We start from the raw sequence: 23423 nt of genomic DNA on the forward strand, positions 1-23423 counted from the left end.
CAGCCACGTCCAACTGATCTGAGGGCACGGGCGCTTCGGTCTGCGCAAGTGCTGGAGGTGATCTCTCGCGCAGTTGTGAAAGAAAAATCAACGTTATCTGTTGATATATCGAAATCCTCTTCCATTGTGATTTTTTGTATATCTGAATATGTTTAGATCTTCACAGTGAAAGGTAACACTTTGAAATCTCTGTGTAAACAATGAGTGACGTACACGCGCGAGAGATCACTTCCGGCGCTTGCGCAGACTGAAGAACTTGGATCACTTGGACGTGACTGTGGTAACAAGAGGTAAAAACGATATAAATACTGTTGGTTTTCTCACACAAACCGCTCGTTTTGTGTCTTAGGCCATCAGTGTGTGCTTACATTTACGAGTCATTAAATCATGTTTAATTTGGACTTCTCTGTGCATGCTCTTTGAGGTGGTGACCATAGACCTCCATTATATTACTGACAGACAAGAACGGTTTGACCTAAAAATATCAAAACTGAAAATACTGTGGAAACAAAGACACCTACATCTTGGATGCCCTTGAGGTAAGATAAAACATACCAAAAATTAATTTCAAAGTGAACTATCCCTTTAAGAACTTGGTTTGTTGGTAATTGAGAAAGTCACGTGAGAGGAGGCAATCACTCCATCGCGCTATGATTGGATGTGATCGTTTATGATAGGATGTGATTGGTTCTTGATTTCGTGCACATTCTCGAATCGACCTGAATGAAGACTGATTAAAAAGCAAACAACTCTGTCATTAAAATATCACGTCAAGATCAAACTGGACCAGCGTGTGCAATCTTGATCACCGCTGAAAAGTGTTTCAATTAACAGTAGGTCACAAATATATATATATATATATATACAATTTTTTTTTAGTTATTACTTTGGAATACATGTAATTATGTGTAAAAGATTAACTTGAAATTCATACTTGTTTTTTTTTTATTTTTATAAATTGAACATTAGTCAGAGCACAAAAAAATAGAGTTGTATTTGGTCTCTCTTTTTATGTAATGTTTATTTGACCATGAGAACGAACTGGGACTTGCTTAATAATGTGGAACGACCTCGTTCCCTTTTACCCGAAGTCCCGGCAAACCTGTCCGACTGATACCAGTTATCTAAATAAAACACACAGTTTCTTTGAAAAGCTGAACTCTGAATGTTGATTGTCCTGAAAGCTGCTGTCGTCACAGGAACAGTGTGTGTAAATCAGAGAAACAGTACACAACATGAAGAAAGATGCATTTCTTTGACCAAAAACAGTAAAATTTCCGAAACATCTCGTTGAAACCCATACTTTGTGGAAACCATGATACATTTTTTTCAGGATTCTTGGATGAATAAAACATTAATTTATTCAACAGCATTTATTTGAAATAGAAATCCTTTGTAAAAGTCACTTTTGATCAATAACATGAAATTGAATCTTCAAATCATGTGAATAATTACAATAACAAGTGAGTTTGATGAGGAAGTTTCGACAGATGAGGAAGTTGACATTTCAAAACAAAGGCCCGATAAAATCAACAGACAGAAGCAGCAACCCTTGGAGAATTTATATACAATCTTTTAATGTAAAAAAAAAGTTATAACCGATCATAACAGCGTGCCTAAGTGTATGCTATGAGTACATCATGAAAGAAGTCACACTGGACACGTCCGAGACTTGATTGTCGGTCAACTGGAAAGAAAAACCATTCGCATTGTCAAAGATTAACGTTACATTGTCCTGCTGCCAACTTCCCTTGTTTATTGCCAGGTTTCGCTTCAACTAGGATCTGGCTGTGAAACACAACTGCACATATAACATTGATCATCAGTGCAGTGCGGTGAAAACATGGCCCCCGAAACAAGACCCCGTCAGGAAAGAGAAAATGGTCTAAAACTGATTCAAGATATACAAATAAATCGAGCATAAAACAAGAGGATAAATGCGATGCTTTTTGACGCGATGGACACGATTAGTGATTGTATTATAAGTCAATGGTGATGGTTTTCTCAATACGCAAGAACAGATTAAACAAAAGAAATCAAGGGGAGCAGATCAATTTAATTTCTACACAGTTACTCAAAGTGAGTCGGCGTTTTGTCCAGTGAGTCCCGGCTCCATCAGTTCATGGTTTCTCTGCCGTCGGAAAGGCACTAGTGATTATATGACTGGAGACTGGCTTTAAGATTTCATATAAACAACAACAACAACAAAGAAAAGATCAACAATAGTGCTTGCGAGGCGTGTATAAACTAAAAACATGGACGACCATCTCGAAGTAATCAAAAAGTATTGTGATCTGTCATTTATCATACTTGCGTTAAGCGACGTTTGGCGTTTTTCGTGTGCAATGATTACAGATAAACTTATGCTGATGCTAAAAACTGGATTAAAAAGACAGCGACGGGGGGGTTTGGTCCCTCTAGCCGAAGGTGGCGCCACAGTTTGGACATCTCCTCTGACGCAGGGCCAGGCAGAAGAGGATTCCCAGAGGAAAGAAGAAGATGGCACACATGATTCCCAGACACGTGAAGTCGTCCTCCAGCACGCCGACCCTGAACACAGAACAACCCCAAGGTCAGCACACACACACATCACCAGACTAAATGCATGTTTGACATCTGCCAGTGCCTTAGAGAAGAATGCCCGCATGTAGGGTTGGGTATCGTTTGAATTTGAACGATTCTGATTCCGATTCCTTGTTTCGATTCCGGTTCCCAACGATTCTCGATTCCGATTCTTTTAAGAGGCAGGGTCAAAAAAATTTAGCTAACCTTGCTAACCAACGGCCTTTCTGAAGGAAATACTCCTTCTGTCACAAATACTCCTTTTGTCACAAATTTTGCCGAGATTTCGTTATTTTTAGAAAAGTGAAGCCACACTTTGGATCGCCGACGTAAGCTACTCATGTTCGACTCGCGCGGTAATACCGACGCTTCTTCGTTGGTGTTGTTCAGCGGTTTCTTCTTCCGCTCGGCGGACTGTGAATATCGAAACTAGGAATCGAAATTTTAACTTTTGAACGATTCCGGGAAAAACGAAAAGTTAGTCCCGGTTCCAATCGATACTCGATTCTCGATACCCAACCCTACCCGCATGTACTCTTCATGTTAGAAATGCTTTGCATATTTGGTCCAATCTAGTTTGATATTTGATAAACAAATCAGCTGTAACAGCTAAAAATATGTCTCATAATTCTCGTACGCCCAAAGTCATTTCATTCTTTGTAATCATGTCACGATTCGATACATATCACGATACGATATTATGGTGATACTCCAAGACATATGGTGAAAGGTTAGCCCTAAAACCGTATTCTGGACAAATGTGGTCAAAATAGTTTTGATTTATTTAAAAAAAAATACTTCCCTTGATCTGAGCGGTAAAAGACTTGGCTACTTCTCTTAAGTTTGCCTCCTGAACACACACAATTTTTTTGACTCAATTCTACAATGTTAAGTGGGTGAAAAAAACTCCTTAATCTTGTATTTGGGTCATGAATGGGAAAAACTAATTTATAGCATACTAAAATAAGCCAAAATAAGACACCAGGTGACCGAAAAGTCACTTCATCTTTAGATTTTAGCTCTAAGAACTTATTGGGATGATATTTTAATGTAGTTAAAAAATTAAAAAATTAAAATAAGCATAATTTACATAGAAAATGTGTTACTTTTTGAAGTAAATAAATTCAAAAATACCCCAAAATAAAAAAAAACACCATAAATGGATAGACAAAACTTTATTGAAGACAATGATATAACATTTATAATAAATAAAAATTAGGATCACACCGGAGTCCTCTGTGCCCACATTTGTCCACAATTACAGGATTAAGGGCTACAAAGTGAATATGGTTTGAGGGCTAAAAAAAAATGCTTAATTTGATATTACATTGTGGGTTTAAATGAATAGGCTTGGACTTGGTGCATGTAACTCAAGGACAATGGTGACACCAGAATAACAATATTCATAATTCTGAAGCTGAAAATACAGAATTATTGTAGATGAATATGCTTGCACGCTTTCACTGACTAGATATATTTAAAATAATGTCGGCCACTTTGCATTATCAGGACCCACAAATATTCCCCCAGTGCATTATTATAATCAACATTATATATAGTAGTTTAATGTAGGCTAGTACTTACACTAAAACTAAAATCATTTTTATTTTGGGGAGACTGTCCACAATACATATTGTCACTATCCACGATACGTATTGTTTTATTTTTGACAATATATAATTGGATAATATAATTGGGCTGTAATTCTTCTTCTTGCGTATGGTGGTTATCTAGTGAACCTGTTGAGGGTTAGTTCGCCTAAAAATGAAAGTTTTGTCATCAAGTAAAACACAAATTTGTTCATCTTCAAAACACGAATGAAGATCTTTTATTAGATTTTTGTTTATCCGTTGAAAGTCAAACCAATCATAAAAGTAATACATATCAATCAAACAATAACACTTTTTTTTAACAAACGCTCAAACATGCTTGGTATTGTTAAAGTCCCCTTGTGGTCAATAATTGTATCCCTTAAAACTCATCTTTGATCACCAAAATTACGTGTTTTTTTTTTTCCTTGAATAAAAAAAAGATTCTTCATGGCTTAAAAATAGCTTGAATGTAAATCTAAACTCTTGCCTCATTTAGTATACGTGGTTCTATGAATATGCAAATGAGCCCCGCCTCCACTCACTCACTCAGCTCAGAGATCCACTGGTTGACGATCACACGTTGACCTGATTGGTTACACGGTCGTTTGTGAAACGTTTGAGCTTCTGTTTACCATATTTGATGAGATCAATGTGTGTGTTGATCAATGTTTATATGTGAATAAAAGCGTAAATTGTATTAATTAATTAAAAAAAAAACCTGCAAATTAGTAACTTATCTGCGCAATTTGCCGTTTTAAATCAAAATGTCATTTTTGTGAATCCGAAGAAATTCCGAGTACAATAAACCTCACAAGACTCTTTATGAACATATTTTGAACCTTAAAATTTTATGCCGAGAGTGGACTTTAAATGGATGGAGAGAGAAATGATAAAAGTCTAAAGGTCTGTTCACCGTTTCGTCGCCCGCCGCTTTAAATGCTCACGCTCTTTAAAGCAGGAAGGATTCTGATTGGCTGTCAATGTTTTTATCGTTCTGAAAGTGAATCCAACGATATTGTTCCCTGATGTGAACTCTGCTATTCTTCTAGATTTACGACTATATCTTTATAGTCACCAACATGAGGGAGGAAATCATGACAATTTTCCTTTTAGGGGAAACTATCCCTCTGACCAACCAGAATATTAAAACATGTATCATGCTATCAAGAAGAAGCTTCAATTTCAGTCGCCATGCCTCTGTTATTTAGAAACACAAGCATCAAACACCTTTAATTCTTACTCATAGACAGACAGATTTCTATATTATTTCTATATCTATAGATAGATGCCCTGTATATAGTAAAGTATGATTTAAATTTTAAAAGGAGGAAGGGAGCAACAATCACATTGTTTGTTTAGTGGTTAGTGGTCACACTCACTGAACTGGTGCATGAACCAAAGTTCAGTGTGAAATCAGCGCTGTCACGAGGTCACATGACTCTCTCTCAGTCAGATGAGCAAGCAGGAAGTGCGTCTGGATTAAAACAACCTCAAAGAGGCCAATTTAAAGCCAGGATTAGGAGTGGAAAAGAGTTGCCACTTTACTATAAGGTTCATTAGTTCATGTATTAACTAACAACTAAACATGTGTTACAGTATTTGTTCATCTCTGTTAGTTAATGAAAAAACAGCTGTTCATTGTTTGTTCACAGTGCGTTAACTAATGCTGTCAAGATATTAATAAAGTATTAGTGAATGTTGAAATTAACATTAACAAACATTAATAAATGCTGTATAAGTGCAGTTCCTAATTAGTTCATGCTCACTAATGAACCTTATTGTAAAGTGTCACTGTCAACAACAAAAAAAATTCCTGTTAACTTCTTTTTTTTAGTCATGGCATGACATAAGTGACCTCAGACATGCACTGTCACATGCTCATATGAGCGGATGCAGAAACCAAACCACTGAGTTCAGATGAACGCCATCTGGTTTATTTCACGTAAAGCTGAACTGACAAACACGATAGCATGACCTCTGATGTTGAGAGCTATGTGTGTGTGTGTACGCCTCACCTGCAGGCCGGACACCCCCCCACCACCACCACGGAGGGCTGGACGATGGTGTAGGTGCTGGTGTAGGCTGGCTGGGTGGCCACGGCCGCGGGCTGGCCCGGGATGCTCGGATACCCTGAGGTGGCGGCCGGGAAACCTGTGGGACAGAGTTCACATATCCATTAACACTCCGCATTTCTCACAGAAGAGATGTTTTATGAGCAAGCTGAGTACAGGAAGATACAGGTCACGTGATCGTAGTGAATGTGCACTTGTAGTGTCCTTCAAATATTATGTTTTTTTTTTTTTTTTTTACTTGCAGGTAAAAAAGATAACATTTACATAAAGTGTATTTAATGTCAACTTTGTATTTTAACCCTCTGGTGCTCCTCTTTTTTAATGAAATTAATTTACTTTATTTTAGTTGGATTATGTTTTTTATGTAATATTTTTAGAGGAGTTTATAGTCCTAAATTATATTTACGCTGTACTCTGAACATTTAATTTTCAACTCAAGCTGTCGTAAATCTTGAATGCTTTAGACCAGAGCTTGATCTCTTTTCAAAGACGACGCTTGGCAGCTGAAGTGAAAAGATTGAAAAAGTGAACTTTACGAAGTTTTTACACTTATTGTTATGTAAAATGCACAAAAGTACTAGATTCAGATTATTTGTATTTACTGCCATGTCAGCAATCAAACCTATTTTCATGGCAAAAATACAAATATATATATCTATTAGAGCCAGACCGATAAAGGATTTTGAAGGCGATATCCATGGATTTAATATCCGTCGATATTATTATTATTATTAATTTCAGAAACGCACTACAAAATATTGACAGATTGCCCTAACAATAGTTATTTGTAGTTATTTATGAGTTTTAACTAAAATAATATGATAATGCATTTTAAAAAGAAACTTGTTTCTATTGTCACAACAGAACAGAGGAACATAAATATATTTTAAAGTTCTGATAAATAAAATAATAATTAGCCCCTAAATTGCCTTATAGTTATAAGCTGCATGATTAGTCCGTTTTTATTTTATTTTTTAAATATTCATTTATCGGCCATTATAACTGTCGATACCGATATTTTAGAAAATGCCTAATATCGGCCTGCCGATATATCGGTCTGGCTCTAATATATATATATATATATACACACACAGTAATTTTTTAGTAATCTTTTGTCATGCTTTAAAGAAGTGCTCGTATTTTGACAGTGTTCTTGTAAAGTACTTGATTATGATTATAATAATTTTAGTGTGTTATTCAATACTACATTTAAAGTGAATAGGCAATGTTATAAATGTACTGAACTGGAGCTTCAATATTACAAATATATTTAAAAAAACAACACAAGTTTCAGTAGAAATGACAATATATTTAATTGATCATAATTGCTTGCCAGTGACTTTAAAAATAAGTACTTGCTGTAAGTGGGTCAAAAAAGCACATTACGTTCAACTAACTGCGTTTAATATAAATAACATGCAAATCAAGTGTCCAAAAACATTACATTCAGTTCTTTATATAATTTCCATAATAAGAGGTAAGGACTACTTTTCCACAAGGGTGAAGGTTAACTAAAGCCTAGTTCACACTACGTGATTTTAAGCCCGATTTAAGCCCGATTTGCAAATCGTTGAGTCGCCGACAAGTCAGGGTGTTATCGCGTGCAAATCGCGGGCGATTAGCGGACGATTAACGCTCGCCAATCGGTTAGTGTGAAAGAGCCAACAACGCATCAAAGACAGCTCGCAGACAGCTCGCAGACAGGTCACCGAGCTCAGAAAAATATCTAGCATGCTAGATATCTCGCGCAGTCGCGCGACTCAATCTCAGTGATGTCATGAGTACAGCCAATCATAGCAACGCATGGGTTGAGGACACCAGGTAAATCTTACTTTTTCTTTTTTGCATTTTTTTTTCTCAGAGCAGATCGTCGAGCAAACAGTGTGCAGCACTAGTTTCTGTCTGACGTCCATATTCGCGTGTTGTGTTCTTCTCTGTAGTTTCGCGTCATTTCTGGTTCGTTTTATTGCGTGGTTTTTCGTTACAAAACATGGTTTCTAGACCAGATAGAATCGTGTTGTTGTCAACTCGTTATTTGTTTGATTATTTTCAGGATTTAGACCGTACTATAGTACTGAAACAGCTCTCATTGAGTCACAAATGATATGCTCTTATCATCCGATCGTGGTTGTATCTCTATGTAGTGCGTTGTTAACTCGTGTAGTGAGTTACCTCCTGTTGTGGATCAATCACGTTGTGTTGTGTGGTGTGAACAGCTAAACAACTTGAACACTCATGATTTCACTGAGAGCAAGTCATGTAGTGAGAACTGCACAGTTCAGCCCGACATTTTAAAATCATGTAGTGTGAACTAGGCATAAACCGTTAACTAAACTGAGCAGCATCTGTGTATTTGGACTTCAAACTTATGAAACTACATAAGAAACTTGTGGCAGGCTGGTTTCATATCACAGTACTGAATGGTTTCCTTGTTCACACACCATGAGGTTTAGCTTGAGACCAGTCTTTCACAGAGTGTAGTCACGAAAATACATTAATATTAATAATAAAAAACATAAAACGTGACCTGGAGCCTGTTGCATAAACTGCTTAGTCAGGCATCTTTTCTTTAGATCTGGCCATAACTAATAAATGTAATGCTAATTTAAGAATGAAAGGAGTGATTATCATAAGGCCGAATTAGTCAGACTAGAAAGTCCAGTCCAGTTTCCCAACTAGTGCGTTTTCTTTTTTTCTTTTTTTTCTTTTTTTTTTGTTTCTTCACATCTGTGACTGAATCACTCTGACTAATTTAACATAAACCAGAGCTGTGTTTTGTTGTACTAAGGCTCGTGACACTTAAATCAGTGTTATATAAGTAGTATTTTATAGAACGTAACGCCATTCCATTCAGCAAATGTTGTACCATATTTTTATTTTGTTTGAATTTCGGTTATTTTTAATAGTTTATAGTTATCAGTTATTGGCTCGCCAGTCTGTGAAAAGTCATTAGAAAGTTGTGTAAAACACACTTATTGAAATGGTTTTAAATTCATTCCTGATTTTTAACTCAAAGTGATGATGTCATCAGTGATCTCATCAATTGTCAACTGACTGCTGCTGTACGTCAAACGTTGGGAAACATTACTATTAATGTTCTTGGTGTAAGTCTCTTCTGCTCATAAATCCTGCATTTATTTGATCAAAAATACCGCAAAAAAAATTGTGAAATGTTATAACAATTTAAAATATAGGCTATTATACCAGTGACCAAAGTGTTCCTGTGATTCAGTGTCACATGACATGATCGTTCAGAAGTCATTTTAATATAATGATTTATTATCAATGTTAGAAACAGTTGTACTGCTTCGTTTTTTATGACCTGTGATATTTTTTTCAGGATTTATTGATGATTTATTTTTTTTTAAAGAACAGCGTTTATTTAAAATGGAAATCTTTTGTGACAATATACACAACCGGTCAAACGGTTGGAGTCAGTTTTTTCCCCCAGTTTTTTGAAAGAAATTAATATTTGTATTCAGCAAGTATGTTTTAAACTGCTAAAAAAAAAAGTGATAGTAAAGATTTATATTGTTACAAATATAAAAAAAATTATATTTTGAATAAACGCTGTTCTCTTTAACTTTTAATTCATCAAAGAATCCCGAAAAAATCTTGAAAAACAAATATTAAGCAGGGGTCAAATCATCATATCTGAATGATTTCTGACAGATCATGTGACACTGAAGACTGGAGTTATGACGCCAAAGGAAAAAAAAAATCACCTTTAACGTTACATCACAGGAATAAACTTACATTATAAAAGTACATTAAATAGAAAAACAATTTAAAACTGAAATAACGTCACAATATTACTTTTTATTCTGCATTTCTAATCAAATAAATCCAGCCTTGATGAGCATAAGAGATTTCTTTCAAAAATCTGAAGTATGATATTAAACCACAACATCACACATACGTTTTAAAACCCCGCAGTCCGTGAATTATTGCAGGATTATGAACAGATTAAACGCAGTGTGTGTGTGTGTGTGGTTCTCTTGCCTTGGTAGGGCGGCGGAGCCTGAGGCTGGAAGCCCGTCGCAGGAGCAGCGGCCGCGGGGAACGAGCCGTAGTCGTACGCCGCCGGGACCGCGTTGTACGCCGGAGGTCTGTCCTGGAGAAGAGGTTTAGAATCCATATCCAGTCCGAGGCGTCCTGTCCACTTCAGAAAACTAGTTTAAAATCTCCTTGAGCTTGAACGGTCACTTGGACGAACGCAAACAAAAACCAAAACAAAGATTGGATGAAAGTTCCTCCACTCTTCCCCATGCGACTTTAACGCGCTCTTTCAGCTTCGGGACAGGAATGGTTTGAAGACGTGCAAATGTCCTAAAGATGCGCCATAGCGACCTATTCTTGATTTCTCTCGTTTATGAGAGAAATCTGGGTTTGGTAACGAGTGAAAACTCTTTATCAAACTCAAAAACGACGTTTTTCCTGCTGCACTGTCACAAGACTCGCTGTCACGTGATAATGCGGAACGCGCATGCGCGGTGGCGGGGGAGGGGGCGCGCCTTAAAGTTATATCCCTTTTACAGTCCATGGTTATATCATACACACTCACTTTTTTTACTCTTTACTTATATATTTCTATTTTTCTAGTTTATTGTTTTATTCAGTTTATTTATATTCTGGCATGTTTTCCCCTACTGTTCTATGTTGTATCTACTAATTTTTGATACTTTTATATTGACTGAATAATATAATAAAAGTGCTCACTAAAAAGTGTGTCACATAAAACAAAAAGGTTGCAGTGCTTTTATTTCTGTTTACAACCATGTAAACATTACTAGACAAACGCTCTAGTCTTATTAACCTGATGAAAACTGTGTTAGTGAACATGAGTGTTGTGATTTCCAATTTGTTAACAAATGTTCAACCCATATCTTTTCAATAAACCATTTTATCTGGTTTCCAAAATCCCGGTCTGAGTGAATTATATAACCAGTTTTGCTCACTTGCTTGGACCGTACACTGTAAAAATGAATATTATCTAATCAATAAAATTGTGGCAACAGATTACAAGCAATATTATTAATTAAATTGAACAAATTGGAATTGAGTAATAATTAATCATTCCTTAAAAGTTAACCGTTTAAAATGAGTAAAGTTTACACCAAAACATTTAACAAAAATATCTGAATGACAGACAGACATCAAAGATTAATTATTTTATTTTTCTTTAGCCTATTTTATATTGCCAACATTGAAGACACCTGGTGTTATCAAGCAGAATCAGTGAAGGAGAAAACCGTAATTTTAAAACAAACCTAAAACAAACACTGATCACCATAATGGTGGCTAACATACTTTTTTTGTAAGTTTTACTCATTTTAAATGGTTAACTCTTAAGGAATAATTTGAAAAAAAAAAATAATAATTTGATTAATTATTACTCAATTCTATTCTTAAATTTAATTAATAATATTGCTTGTAATCTGTTGCCACCATTTTTTTATTATTATTTATTTATTTTTTATTTTATTTTATTTTTTATTATTTTTTTTTATTAGATAAGGATCAATTAGATTAGATCATTTTTACAGTGCATATTTAACACTACATTTCGGAATTATCGTAAATATGAGTTGGAAATCAAAAGGACGTCTTCACAAGTCGTGTTTTAAAGGGCCAAATATAGGCTATGTGAGTAAATTGATCGAATTAAATAAATGCATCTGTTTCTATATACAGCTGAGCTGTCAATCTTTAACCGAGTGTTATGCATGAAATGCGTAATACTTTACAACTGTTGCTTCTTTTTAAAAAACAAACTTTAGTAGCATATAGAATTTACATATTAATGATCCACACACACAAACATACCAGAGAGCTATGTTGATTTTAACTGCTAATATCATCTGTGATGCGAGTTTGATGAGTCTCTGACACACATCACTCAGTCTCAGTTACTTCATGTTATTAAAGAAAATAATGTTCACAGCCCACGTTGTTCCCAAATATGCTTTTATTTTATAATAAAATAATGAATACACTTAAAAACAAACAAGGTCGAAAAAGAAGGAAAAACAACAGTATTTCAAACACATTTTCAGTAGCCTTTTCGTCTTAAGTCATTTGTAAATCCATACATCAGTCTGAAGTAACAGCTGAAGTATAAGAGAGTTAGTACTCGTGTATCACCCTTGAGTTTTTAATTATTGAGAGAGTAAAGAGTGAATAATTGATCGAGTAAACCTGCGCATAGATGAGAGCTCTGCGCGACGGAAAAACATACGTGCGCGCACAGCCTGTCCAATCAGAAGCCTGGATTTCGACATTTCCGTGAGCGCTGACCAATCAGAGCGAAAATACCCCTGACTTCCTGCTTTGGTTATCTGAGCCCTTAGAATAATGCTGGGAATAATAATAAACGGGTTGCTGGTGTTTGTAATGCTCGGAATAGATGAAGACTCTCTGCACACTCATTAGACTACACTGAGGGTGAGTTTATGAGCGGAATGTGAAATCCGTTGTGTGTCGGAATTTATATGCGTCGTATTGATTAGGCTATCATTAAACATCATAAATCACAAGGCAAAAGCAAGTGCATTAATGTTTTACATTTAATTAAATCAATAAGCTGAGAATACTACGGCTGTAATATGAAATCCAGAGAGACAGGTGCGAGTTGACCACTGGTGTCCAGTAACAGTTACCTGGATCTCATACTTAACTAGGCTTAATGTGTGTTATTTATTATATTAATGTATCTATATCTATTTGAGCAAAGCGAACTTTAAAATACAATTTGTGTAATTTTAATTGTGAACTTTTTGACTGTCTGTGGTTTTAATAACTAAACAACAAAGAGCTGTTCATATATATTATTTACATATTATGTATAACTTAATTTTATATTAAATAAAGTATATATAATATATACTATTGTTCAAAAGTTTGGAGTCATTAAGTTTTTTTAAAAAAGAAATGAATTTATTCAGTAAAGACAGATTCAATTGATTAAAAATTGGCATTAAAGTATTTATAATAATCTCGAATAAATGCTGTTCTGTTTTGAACTTTCTATTCATCAAAGAATCCTGAAAGAAAGACAATATTTCTGGTTTCCACAGAAAAATTGCACAGCACAACTGTTTTTAACACTGATAATAATCATAAATGTTTCTTGAGAATCACATCATCATATCAGAATGATTTCTGAAGGATCATGTGACACTGAAGACTGGAGTAATGATGCTGGAAATACAGATCTGATAAATTACATTTGAAAATATATTAAATTATAAAACAGATAATTGAATTTTTGTTTCACAATATTATTGTGTATTTTTGTTCAAATATGGAGTCTTGGTGGGTATATATATATATGGTATATATATATAGTACTGTGCAAAAGTCTTAGATACTTCAGTATTTTGAACAAAAAAAAGTTTTATATATTTTGCTGTGGTGTGTCAGTGGAAATATCAGTTTACATTTCCATTTTGCCATTAATTGTAATAATCCAGTGATATTTTTCTAAGCACAACATTTTTTTGGTCATTTTTGACAACAGCCGGTATGATCTGATCTCACGGTCATCGAGTCTGTCTGTGAATTACATGAAGAAACTGAGACAGGCTGAACCCAAAACAACTCTTGAAGAAACCTTCCTGCAAAGCTACAACACTGTGAGAGAGTTTTAGGCTGTTGACTCCCTGTGCTTACAAAAACATCACTGGATTATTACAATTAATGGCAAAATTAACGTGACATTTCCTACTGACACACTACAGCAAAAGATAGACATAACTGCCTTAAAACCATTTAGTGTTTTGGTCAAAATGGTCAAAAGACTATGTTGCCGTGTTGTCTGTCTGTGGTCCAGCAGGGTCAGTGGTGTCTTCGGGCGGGGCCGATGATGTCGGGGTCGCTGCTGTGGGCGGTGGATGTATACGGGCGGGTGTTCAGTCTCCCGGCCGCTAGAGGGCGCTGGAGCCGCGCTGCTGATATAGTGCTGGAGCTGAAGCGTGTGACGGGCTCTCGTCAGTGCTGCTGGGGCATCGGCTGCGACCATCACGTCTATCTCCATGTGTATCCCAGTCACGTGCCTATACGCCACCAGGAAGAGACCTACGAAAACCAGGTGTGATCCGTTTCATTTTCTCACTCGGATTTTCAACTCAATTGCGATTTGGCATGATTAAATACTGTACATAGCAAGGTCCCATTTGTTAAAGTCGGCATGACATGGAAGTTGCGATATTATTTATTTCCCTACTGTGACGTAACTTACGGCTTCTCGAACAAGAACAAATGTAGGGCGGGGCTTGATTGTGTCCATGGGGATTTGATTGGATGGTTGTGGTTTGATCTCATGTGAGTGACAGGTTGCCCCGCCATCGCGCCAGTAAACGCATCATCAGAAAAGAGCTGCAAGAGGAGGGGAAGTTATTCTGATTTAAGATTACAAAGCACATGAATTGGAAAAAAAAAAAAAGATGTGCACAGATAAATCATTGAGGTTACACTTTATTGTAAGGTGTTACTGTGTAATTAAATATTTAAGTCATGAGTAGTATTAATGAAACTCGAAAAATTTGAATATCGTGCAAAAGTTCATTTATTTCAGTAATTCAACTTAAAAGGTGAAACTAATATATTATACAGACTCATTTAATGCAAAGTGAGATATTTGAAGGCTTTATTTGTTATAATTCTGATGATTATGGATTACAGATATGGAAACCTTTTCACAATGTTCAAATTGAAAATCAAAATTATTACAAATAAAGGCTTGAAATGTCTTATTTTGCATTAAATGAGTCTGTATAATATATTAGTTTCACCTTTTAAGTTGAATTACTGAAATAAATGAACTTTTGCACGAAATTCAAATTTTTCAAGTTTCACATGAACTTACTACAGGGTTAGGGAATGGGGTTTGGTTTAGGGTTAGTTGGTATGATGTATGATTTGTAGTGATTAATAACTGTAAAATTATTGTAAATTTTACTGTAAAATCAAGTGTTACCATCATTTATAAATTCCTGCTGGTACAGGAATGTTAAACTTACTGAACCCCCATCTGACATGACCACTGCGGCTACATGCTGATGGGACATAACCACTGTTTAACTCCGAAAGAAAAAAAACAGAAAAAAACTTGAAGCCAAAATACGGCATGCAACAGCATTTTCTGTTTTGATCAACTAATTTTTGCTCCTCTCTGCACTTTACTGTTAAAAGACGTAAGTGTTAATAATTTGTAATATAGTCAGGAGCGACTTTCATGATTTTGTTGCTGTATTTTTACATCTATTCAAATGAAGGATTTTACAAAACATATTTATTTTATATGCTGGAATATGTAGAAATGTATATTAACAGAAGAAGGGCTGTCTTTATTTCATTAAAATGGTGGAATGTGCAGAAAATAGGTTTAAATGTTCAACAATTTTCTTCTAGTCTGAGACTGTTGCATTTCATTTAATTTTTGCTCGATGCAATTTGCATAAAGTTAAAATATTGAAAGAAATAAAACAAGTTTAAAAAAAAGAAAATGTTTAATTTGATTACATTTTAGATGATGGAATATGCAGAAAGAATAGAATTAGGCTGAAAGGTCTATGATTTAGCGTATTCAGGTCGTGCATCATGTTTTTGAAAAGTAACTTAGTAAAGTAACTAGTAAAGTAACTAATTACTTTTGAAAATAAGTAATCAGTAAAGTAATTGGATTACTTTCTTGGAGAAGTAATCAGTAATCAGTAACTAATTACTATTTCCAAGTAACTTGACCAACACTGCTGAAACGTCGGCCCTCTGAAAAGTATAATCATGTATATGTAGTTATACTAAATAATATATTAGATTCATCTTTGAATTTCATTTATAATTCTAATTTCTTATATTAGAATATATATATATATGTAGGTTTCTGTAACGTTTTGCTACAAATGTCCTCTGACCTGCTAAGACTCTGTGTGTGTCCTCCAGAGGTGGAACCCAGTGGAGGGTTTCACAGACACACTCCTCCCGACGGACCGCTGGCAGTGGACGGATGAGTCCGGCTCCACCCCACAGCCTCTGCACAGCTTTGAGCTGCCGTCTGCTAACTGGGAGTGGGAGGGCGACTGGTACGTGGATGATGAAAGCTGTGGGAGGGAATCCACTGAGACTGGGGTGAGGAACTCAATCTCATAAACCCAAAACGTAACTTACTCCAGACTTAAAGGGATAGTTCACTTTGAAATTATGTTTTGTTTTACCTCAAGGGCATCCAAGATGTAGGTGTCTTTGTTTCCACTGTATTTCCAATTTTTATATTTTTCGGTCAAACCGTTCTTCTCTATGAGTCATATAATGGAGGTCTATGGTCACCACCTCAAAGAGCATGCACAGAGAAGTCCAAATTAAACATGATTTAATGACTCGTAAATGCAAGTACACATTGATGGCCTAAGACACGAAATGAGCGGTTTGTGTGAGAAAACGAGCAGTATTTATATTGTTTTTACCTCGTGTAACCACAGCCACGTATAAGTGATCTGAAGGCACAGGTGCTTATATCTGCGCAATTGCCGGAAGTGATCTCTCGCGCAGAAAAATTGCAGAAAAAAATTAAACGTTGTCTGTTGATATATTGAAATCGTCTTCTATTGCGATTTCCTGTATATCTAAACATGTTTAGATCTTCATAATGAAGGATAACACTTCCGAAATCTCTGTGTAAACAATGAGTGACGTACACATGCAAAAGATCACTACCGCCACTTGCGCAGACCACAGATCAGTTGGACGTGGCTGTGGTTACACGAGGTAAAAACGATATAAATACTGTTGGTTTTCTCACACAAACCGCTCGTTTCGTGTCTTAGGCCATCAATGTGTACTTACATTTACGAGTCATTAAATCATGTTTAATCTGGACTTCTCTGTGCATGCTCTTTGAGGTGGTGACCATAGACCTCCATTATATGACTGACAGACAAAAACGGTTTGACCTAAAAATATTCAAAATTGAAACTATATCAAAAATGAATTTCAAAGTAAGCAATCCCTTTAACGTGCCGGCAGGGCTGGGAGTACGCGGTGGACTTCCCTGCAGCATTCAGCAAAGACAAGAAGTGGAATTCATGTGTCCGTCGCAGGCGATGGCTTCGCTACAGGAGATATAAAGCACTGGGATCGTGGGCCAAGGTAGAATCACCAGTGAAAAAAAGCTAAAAAGTGTAGTTATTTCAATGTTAAACACACATGTCGCATTGAGAAAGTGTGTTTTTGGCGCAGGTGCCTTTGGACCGGGGCAGGTCTCCGCCCGAGCCCTTCGTGGACCTCAGCTGTGGAGGCTGGGACATGAGCGACGGCCCCGAGAAGCACATTCACCTGTGGGCCGTGTCCCAACAAGGGAAGGTTTGTACAGAGGAATAGGAAAAGTTATGTGCAGTGTTGTTGACTGCACAGAATATAATGCACATAACTATTATATACACTACCATTCAAGTATTTTTGGAAAGAAATTAATACTTTTATTAAGCAAGGACACATTGATTTAATAACAAGTGACATTTGTAATGTTTTTGAAGATTTCTATTTCCAATAAATGCTGTTTTTTTTTTTTACTTTCTCATGAACGAATCCTGGAAAAAATGACGCTTTCCATGGAAATAAGAAGCAACACAACTGTTTTTAACACTTATAATAATCAGAAATGTATATTGAGCATCAAATATTCATAATAATGACATTTTGCAATATATCAACCTAAAAGATAAGCAGCTTGTTAATAGTAAGAACCGGAGGCTAAACCAAAGTGTTACCAAAACCTGTTTGAGCAGTGATGCTGTGGTTGCATTGCAGATTTCTGACCACTAGAGGCCGCTGCCGTCCTGTTGTGTGACTCAGTGTGTCCAAAGGCTGCTGCTTTAGTTGTGTTCATCTACTCTTATAGTATTAACACTGTTTAAGGTTAAGTCGTTTTGTTGTGCTTTTTGTGGTTTAATTGTTTTTTAAAATGTTTCTATTAAGCTTTAATTTATATAATAATCTTGCAAATTAATATATTTGTTCAGTTTTTGTTTTGTTTTTTAATAATTTTATTGCTGGAACTGAAACATTATTTCAGTTAGTTGCCACAGCAATATTTCTAATTTTAGTTTATTTTGTTTATGGTTTTCAACTTTTCATCTAATATTTGTATGTTGTTTTGTCTCGGCTTTATATCAATCAACAGAAACTTATTATACTATTTTGAGGGTACGTTTCCACGACAACGATATGCTTAGAGCTGATAAGTTTTTACTTTGACTTTTTCGCGTACAGACCACCATTGTCAAAACGATCCCCATTCACACAGATCTGCGAAAACGTCTAAAAACGCTGTATTCTGCTGCCAGGCCACTAGATGGCGATGAAACATTTTAGACTGAACATTTAATGCACCAGTGCATGACGTCATCGTCTTCAGAAATTCACGTTTTTGTTGTTTACACGACACCGTTTTCTACTAAAAACCGAAGCCTTTGTCCATTCGTTTACAAGAAAACTTTTGAAAACGGGTTTCAAAGTGCAAGTTTTTTAAAACGTCTCCATGTAAACAATAAAAATGCGAATCTCCGAAGACGATGACGTCACAGACATGCGTATTACTTGTTCAGTCTATATGTTTCATCGCCATCTAGTGTCCTGGCAGCAGAATACAGCGTTTTTAGATGTTTTCGTGGATCCATGTGAATGAGGTTTTGACAATGGTGTCCTCTGTACATGGAAAGCTCAAAAGTAAAAACTTCTAATCTTTAAAGGTGCAATGTGTAAAAAATTCGAGTATCTTTTAACAGAAATACAATATGACTATCCATAACTATGTTTTCAGTAGTTTCATACATTTATATCTACATAACCGCGAGCTCCCCCTCTATGAAGGTTGACATATTGTGACGCCATGTTTCTACCGTAGCCGAACGCGAACACACAACGCCACAGAGCGCGTTTAGTTCATACCTTGAAAGAGAACACTCTTAGAAGAAAAGGTTCTATATAGAACCTTAAAAGGTTCTATCAGCGCTACCTATTTGGAACCCCTAAAAGGTTCTATACACTCTTAAAAAAGGGTTCCTCTGGGTTCTATATAGAACCCTGGGGTTCCATACTTGGCCAATAGAATCTTTTACCAAAAATCTAGAACCATTTTGCAGTTCCATATATGAAGCGGGGGATGGAACCATTTCTGGTTCTAAATAGAACCATTTCTTAAATAGCAGAAAGCTGGAAGCTAGCCATAGCGCTAGCTGATTAGTACTCTTGTCATTGACCGTAAAACAGTAACGTTACAGGAATCACCAAGCCGATCTTGGAAGCATTTTAAGTCGATCGCGAAGAGTTTTCAAAATCAGACAAAATGGTGTCTATGGGATGCGGAGGTGCGTGCGCTGTTACAATCGCTAAAAATCACACACTGCACATTTAAGCGTATCTTGTCATGCGTAAACGTACCCTTTGAAACCTGTTTTCAAAAGTTTGCGCTCTCAGCGTTCTCTAACGTCCAAAACGCATAAAAAGTGTTACATTTAGTTGAAACCGCTGTGGTGTAAACAGCCCCTCAGTTCACCTGTTTGCAGTTGCAGGGCAGTTTTGTGACCACTAGAGCTCACTGCTGTTCTGGGACCTGCTCTTTATATGTTGAGCTCAGCCAACACCTCCTTACCTTATGGATTAGCCACTTGCTCACAGGAATCTGAACAATTTCCCAGCCTAGTGGTTAATTTAAACACTCGCTGAATGTTTTGTCATGTTTATGATGTGTTAAAATTCTATTCCTGCCACCACACAGATCTCAGGTGTGTGTGTGTGTGTGTGTGTGTGTGTGTCTACACAGCTGTGGTCCCGCACAGGCATCAGCCAGCAGAACCCGGAGGGGACACGATGGGAGCCCGTCCAGGTTCCCCGAGAGGTGGCACAGGTCAGCGCCGGCCCGAAAGACCTGCTCTGGGTCGTTCTCTGGGACGGACAAATACTGGCCAGGACGGGCATCAGTAAAGACTGCCCTAAAGGTTTGACACTGACACATTTATTCCTGTCCTTTGAATTCCCTCACACACACACACACACAGAAAGAATGCAGAACATACAGTACATGTTTTGAATGACTTCTATTCACGGTCCAACTGTGATCATGGTCACGGTCATGTCTATAGCATGGAGCACGTGTGACACTCGAGCCACACTTAAAAATGTCCAGATGTCACTGCAGGCAAACATGTGAATCTCTTTTCTCTTCACTAACGTCTCACTTGTTTGCATTATTTTTGCTCATCGTCATTGAATCAGCTGATGATTTTTAGTGGACGTTTGAAGTCAGTCCTGAAGTTCACACACAATTACTATCAACATGATGCAAAAGTCTCAGTATTTTTTTGTCTTTGTTTTGTATTGTATATATTTGTTTTATCATTTCAAACCTACATAGTACGTGTGTCTTAATAGTCCAGACTCAATAGTACTACATGATGAAAAACAAGTGTGTTTAATTGTATTGAACGTGCACTTGTGGTATATTTATTAAAAGCTGTACTTGCAGATAATAATATGATAGTAGTGAAATAAAAGGCCACTTAAGTGTACTTAAAGCCAGGGATACTCCACTTTTTTTAAAAAAAAGGCTCATTTTACCACTCCCCCAGAGTTAAACAGTTGAGTTTTACCGTTTTCGAATCCATTCAGCCGATTTTATGATATTTACACAGTTTCTGGTCTCATTGACTTCCATAGTAGGAAAATAATATACTATGGAAGTCAATGAGACCAAAAACTGTCTGGTTACTGATATTCTTCTAAATATAAAAACAAATCGGCTGAATACATTCGAAAACTGTAAAACCCAACTGTTTAACACTGGGGGAGTGGTAAAATGAGCCTATTTCCAAAAAAAAGTGGAGTATCCCTTTAAAGAGATACGTTTCTTAACACACTTAAGTAGACTTTTTTATAAAAGTGCACTTTGTAATAATGTCACATTTTGAAAGTACATATGTTTTATGAGTGCACTTATTTTGATGTGTTGACTAACATATTGAAGCACAAGTACTTGATTATAGTTTTAACTGTAGTGTGTAATTCAATAATACATTTAAAGTTAATATATACTGAATTGCAACCTCATTACATAACTATTAATATATTTAAAATAGGGCTGTCAAATGATTAATCGCGATTAATCGCATCCAAAATAAAAGTTTGTTTTTACATAATATATGTGGGTGCACTGTGTATAATTAATTAATATATATATATATATATATATATATATATAAATACACACACATACTTGTATATATTTAAGAAATATTTTCATGTATGTACTGTATATAGATTTATATATATATATAATTTATATTATATATAAATAATATTTTTTTCTTAAATACACATGCATGTGTGTGTATTTATATATATACAAAATAATTATACACAGTGCACACACATATATTATGTAAACACAAACTTTTATTTTGGATGCGATTAATCGCGATTAATCATTTGACAGCCCTAATTTAAAAACGTGTCATAAAAGTTCTTATAGAAATCACATGAGTTGACCATAAATGATTGTCAGTACATTCAGCAACTTTTACCATATTTCAAAGAAAATAGAAGTAAAAATGTAATTATTACACATAAAGATGTGCATAATTGCTACTTAAAACACTCTTGAGTTCAGTTTGCACTTAAAGGAGTGGTTCACTTTTAAAAAAAAACGTTTGCTGATAATTTACTCACCCCCATGTCATCCAAGATGTCCATGTCTTTCTTTCTTCAGTCGAAAAGAAATTAAGGTTTTTGATTAAAACAATCCAGGATTTTTCTCCATATAATGCACTTCAATGGGAACCAAACGGTTCAAGGTCCAAAAGACAGTCTCAGTGCAAACTGTTCAAAGGGCTTTAAAGGGTTAGTTCACCCAAAAATGAAAATTCTGTCAGTATTTACTCACCCTCATGTTGTTCCAACCCCGTAAGACCTTCGTTCATCTTCGCAACACAATTTAAGATATTTAAGATATTAAGATCGCTCCTGCATACAGTCCATAGGCTTCTTGAGGGACTGGCTCTTGCTGTCCTCGAAAAGTCATTAAAGACATCGTTAAAATAGTCCAAGTGACTACAGGGGCTCAATCTTAAGTTTATCAAACGACGAGAACACTTTTGTGCGCAAAAAAACAACAAAAATAACGACTTTATTTCAAGTATTCGTTTATTTCTCCCTCTGCACGAGTCAGGTTACTAGTTTAATAGCGTAAGCTTCTGTTATTGTACGTCACACGCATCACACACACATGACCAGCGTCGGCCAATAGTGAGCCTACGTGTGACGTAGCTCTACGCAATCACACTACGTTAACCGTCTACAGGCTCATGGAGAAGGAAGTGAATAGTTGAAATAAAGTCGTTATTTTTGTTGTTTTTTTGCGCACAAAAGTGTTCTCGTCGTTTGATAAAGTTAAGATTGAGCCCCTGTAGTCACTTGGACTATTTTAACGATGTCTTTAATGACTTTTCGGGGACAGCAAGAGCCAGTCCCTCAAGAAGCCTATGGACTGTATGCAGGAGCGATCTTAATATCTAAATATCTTAATTCGTGTTCCGAAGATGAACGAAGGTCTTACAGGGTTGGAACAACATGAGGGTGAGTAAATACTGACAGAATTTTCATTTTTGGGTGAACTAACCCTTTAAATGATTCCAGACGATGATTAAGGGTCTTATCAAGCGAAATGATCACTCATTTAAAAAATGACTCGAAAAAAGATTTGTTCATTTTGATGAACGAGTTCGATCAGGAGAGTCATGAACGCGTGTCACAGAACAGAGCAAGGCGACCATTTCTGCTTATAAAACTTAAAAATTTTCATTTATTTTTAAATGAGTGATTGTTTCGCTTGATAAGACCCTTATTCATCGTCTGGAATCGTTTAAAGCCGTTTGAACAGTTTGCACTGAAACTGTCTTTTGGACCTTGAACCGTTTGGTTCCCATTGAAGTCCATTATATGGAGAAAATCCTGGAATGTTTTCATCAAAAACCTTAATTTCTTTTCGACTGAAGAAACAAAGACATGAACATCTTGGATGACATGGGGGTGAGTAAATTATCAGCAAACATTTTTTTAAAAGTGAACTACTCCTTTAAGTACATTCTTTTAAAGTATATTATTTTCAGAATAAGTACTAGTTCACAAGTCTGCTGAAGTGCATTTC

The 23423-nt window shown here is 36.0% G+C and overlaps 2 protein-coding genes across 5 annotated transcripts in view; one reads left to right on the plus strand and one right to left on the minus strand.

Moving 5' to 3' along the window:
- Window positions 1-1961: 1961 nt before the first annotated feature.
- On the minus strand, window positions 1962-10686 carry bri3 (brain protein I3). Its single transcript, XM_039686235.2, has 3 exons — window positions 10229-10686; window positions 6170-6305; window positions 1962-2550 (listed from the first exon to the last, which is right to left on the minus strand). The coding sequence occupies exons 1-3, from the start codon at window positions 10362-10364 to the stop codon at window positions 2418-2420; spliced, it is 405 nt and encodes a 134-aa protein (XP_039542169.1). The 5' UTR covers window positions 10365-10686; the 3' UTR covers window positions 1962-2417.
- Window positions 10687-12532: 1846 nt separating this feature from the next.
- tecpr1b (tectonin beta-propeller repeat containing 1b) overlaps window positions 12533-23423 on the plus strand; it is a 117691-nt gene continuing 106800 nt past the window's right edge. Inside the window, exons 1-7 of one of the 4 annotated variants that reach the window (XR_016155193.1) lie at window positions 12533-12670; window positions 13746-13860; window positions 14058-14315; window positions 16169-16354; window positions 17249-17371; window positions 17462-17584; window positions 20046-20220. Coding sequence is in view for 3 of the 4 variants with exons in the window: in XM_039686232.2 (XP_039542166.2) it covers window positions 13792-13860; window positions 14058-14315; window positions 16169-16354; window positions 17249-17371; window positions 17462-17584; window positions 20046-20220 (934 nt within the window). In the remaining variant the exon portion in view is untranslated. The remainder of the gene's footprint in view (window positions 12671-13745; window positions 13861-14057; window positions 14316-16168; window positions 16355-17248; window positions 17372-17461; window positions 17585-20045; window positions 20221-23423) is intronic. The other 3 variants (XM_039686232.2, XM_039686233.2, XM_039686234.2) reach the window with 3 other exon arrangements.

The sequence above is a fragment of the Pimephales promelas genome, chromosome 3 (assembly GCF_988280905.1).
Source record: "Pimephales promelas chromosome 3, fPimPro1.hap1.1, whole genome shotgun sequence".
Taxonomy (NCBI): Eukaryota; Metazoa; Chordata; class Actinopteri; order Cypriniformes; family Leuciscidae; genus Pimephales; species Pimephales promelas.

Excerpts from the sequence above, each read along its gene's own strand:
- bri3 (XM_039686235.2), bottom strand. The coding sequence starts at position 10,364 with ATGGATTCTAAACCTCTTCTCCAGGACAGACCTCCGGCGTACAACGCG. Across the intron at positions 6,306-10,228 it reads GGCTCCGCCGCCCTACCAAG|GTTTCCCGGCCGCCACCTCA; the intron begins GCAAGAGAACCA and ends TCTGTCCCACAG. Across the intron at positions 2,551-6,169 it reads GGGGGGTGTCCGGCCTGCAG|GGTCGGCGTGCTGGAGGACG; the intron begins GTGAGGCGTACA and ends TTCTGTGTTCAG.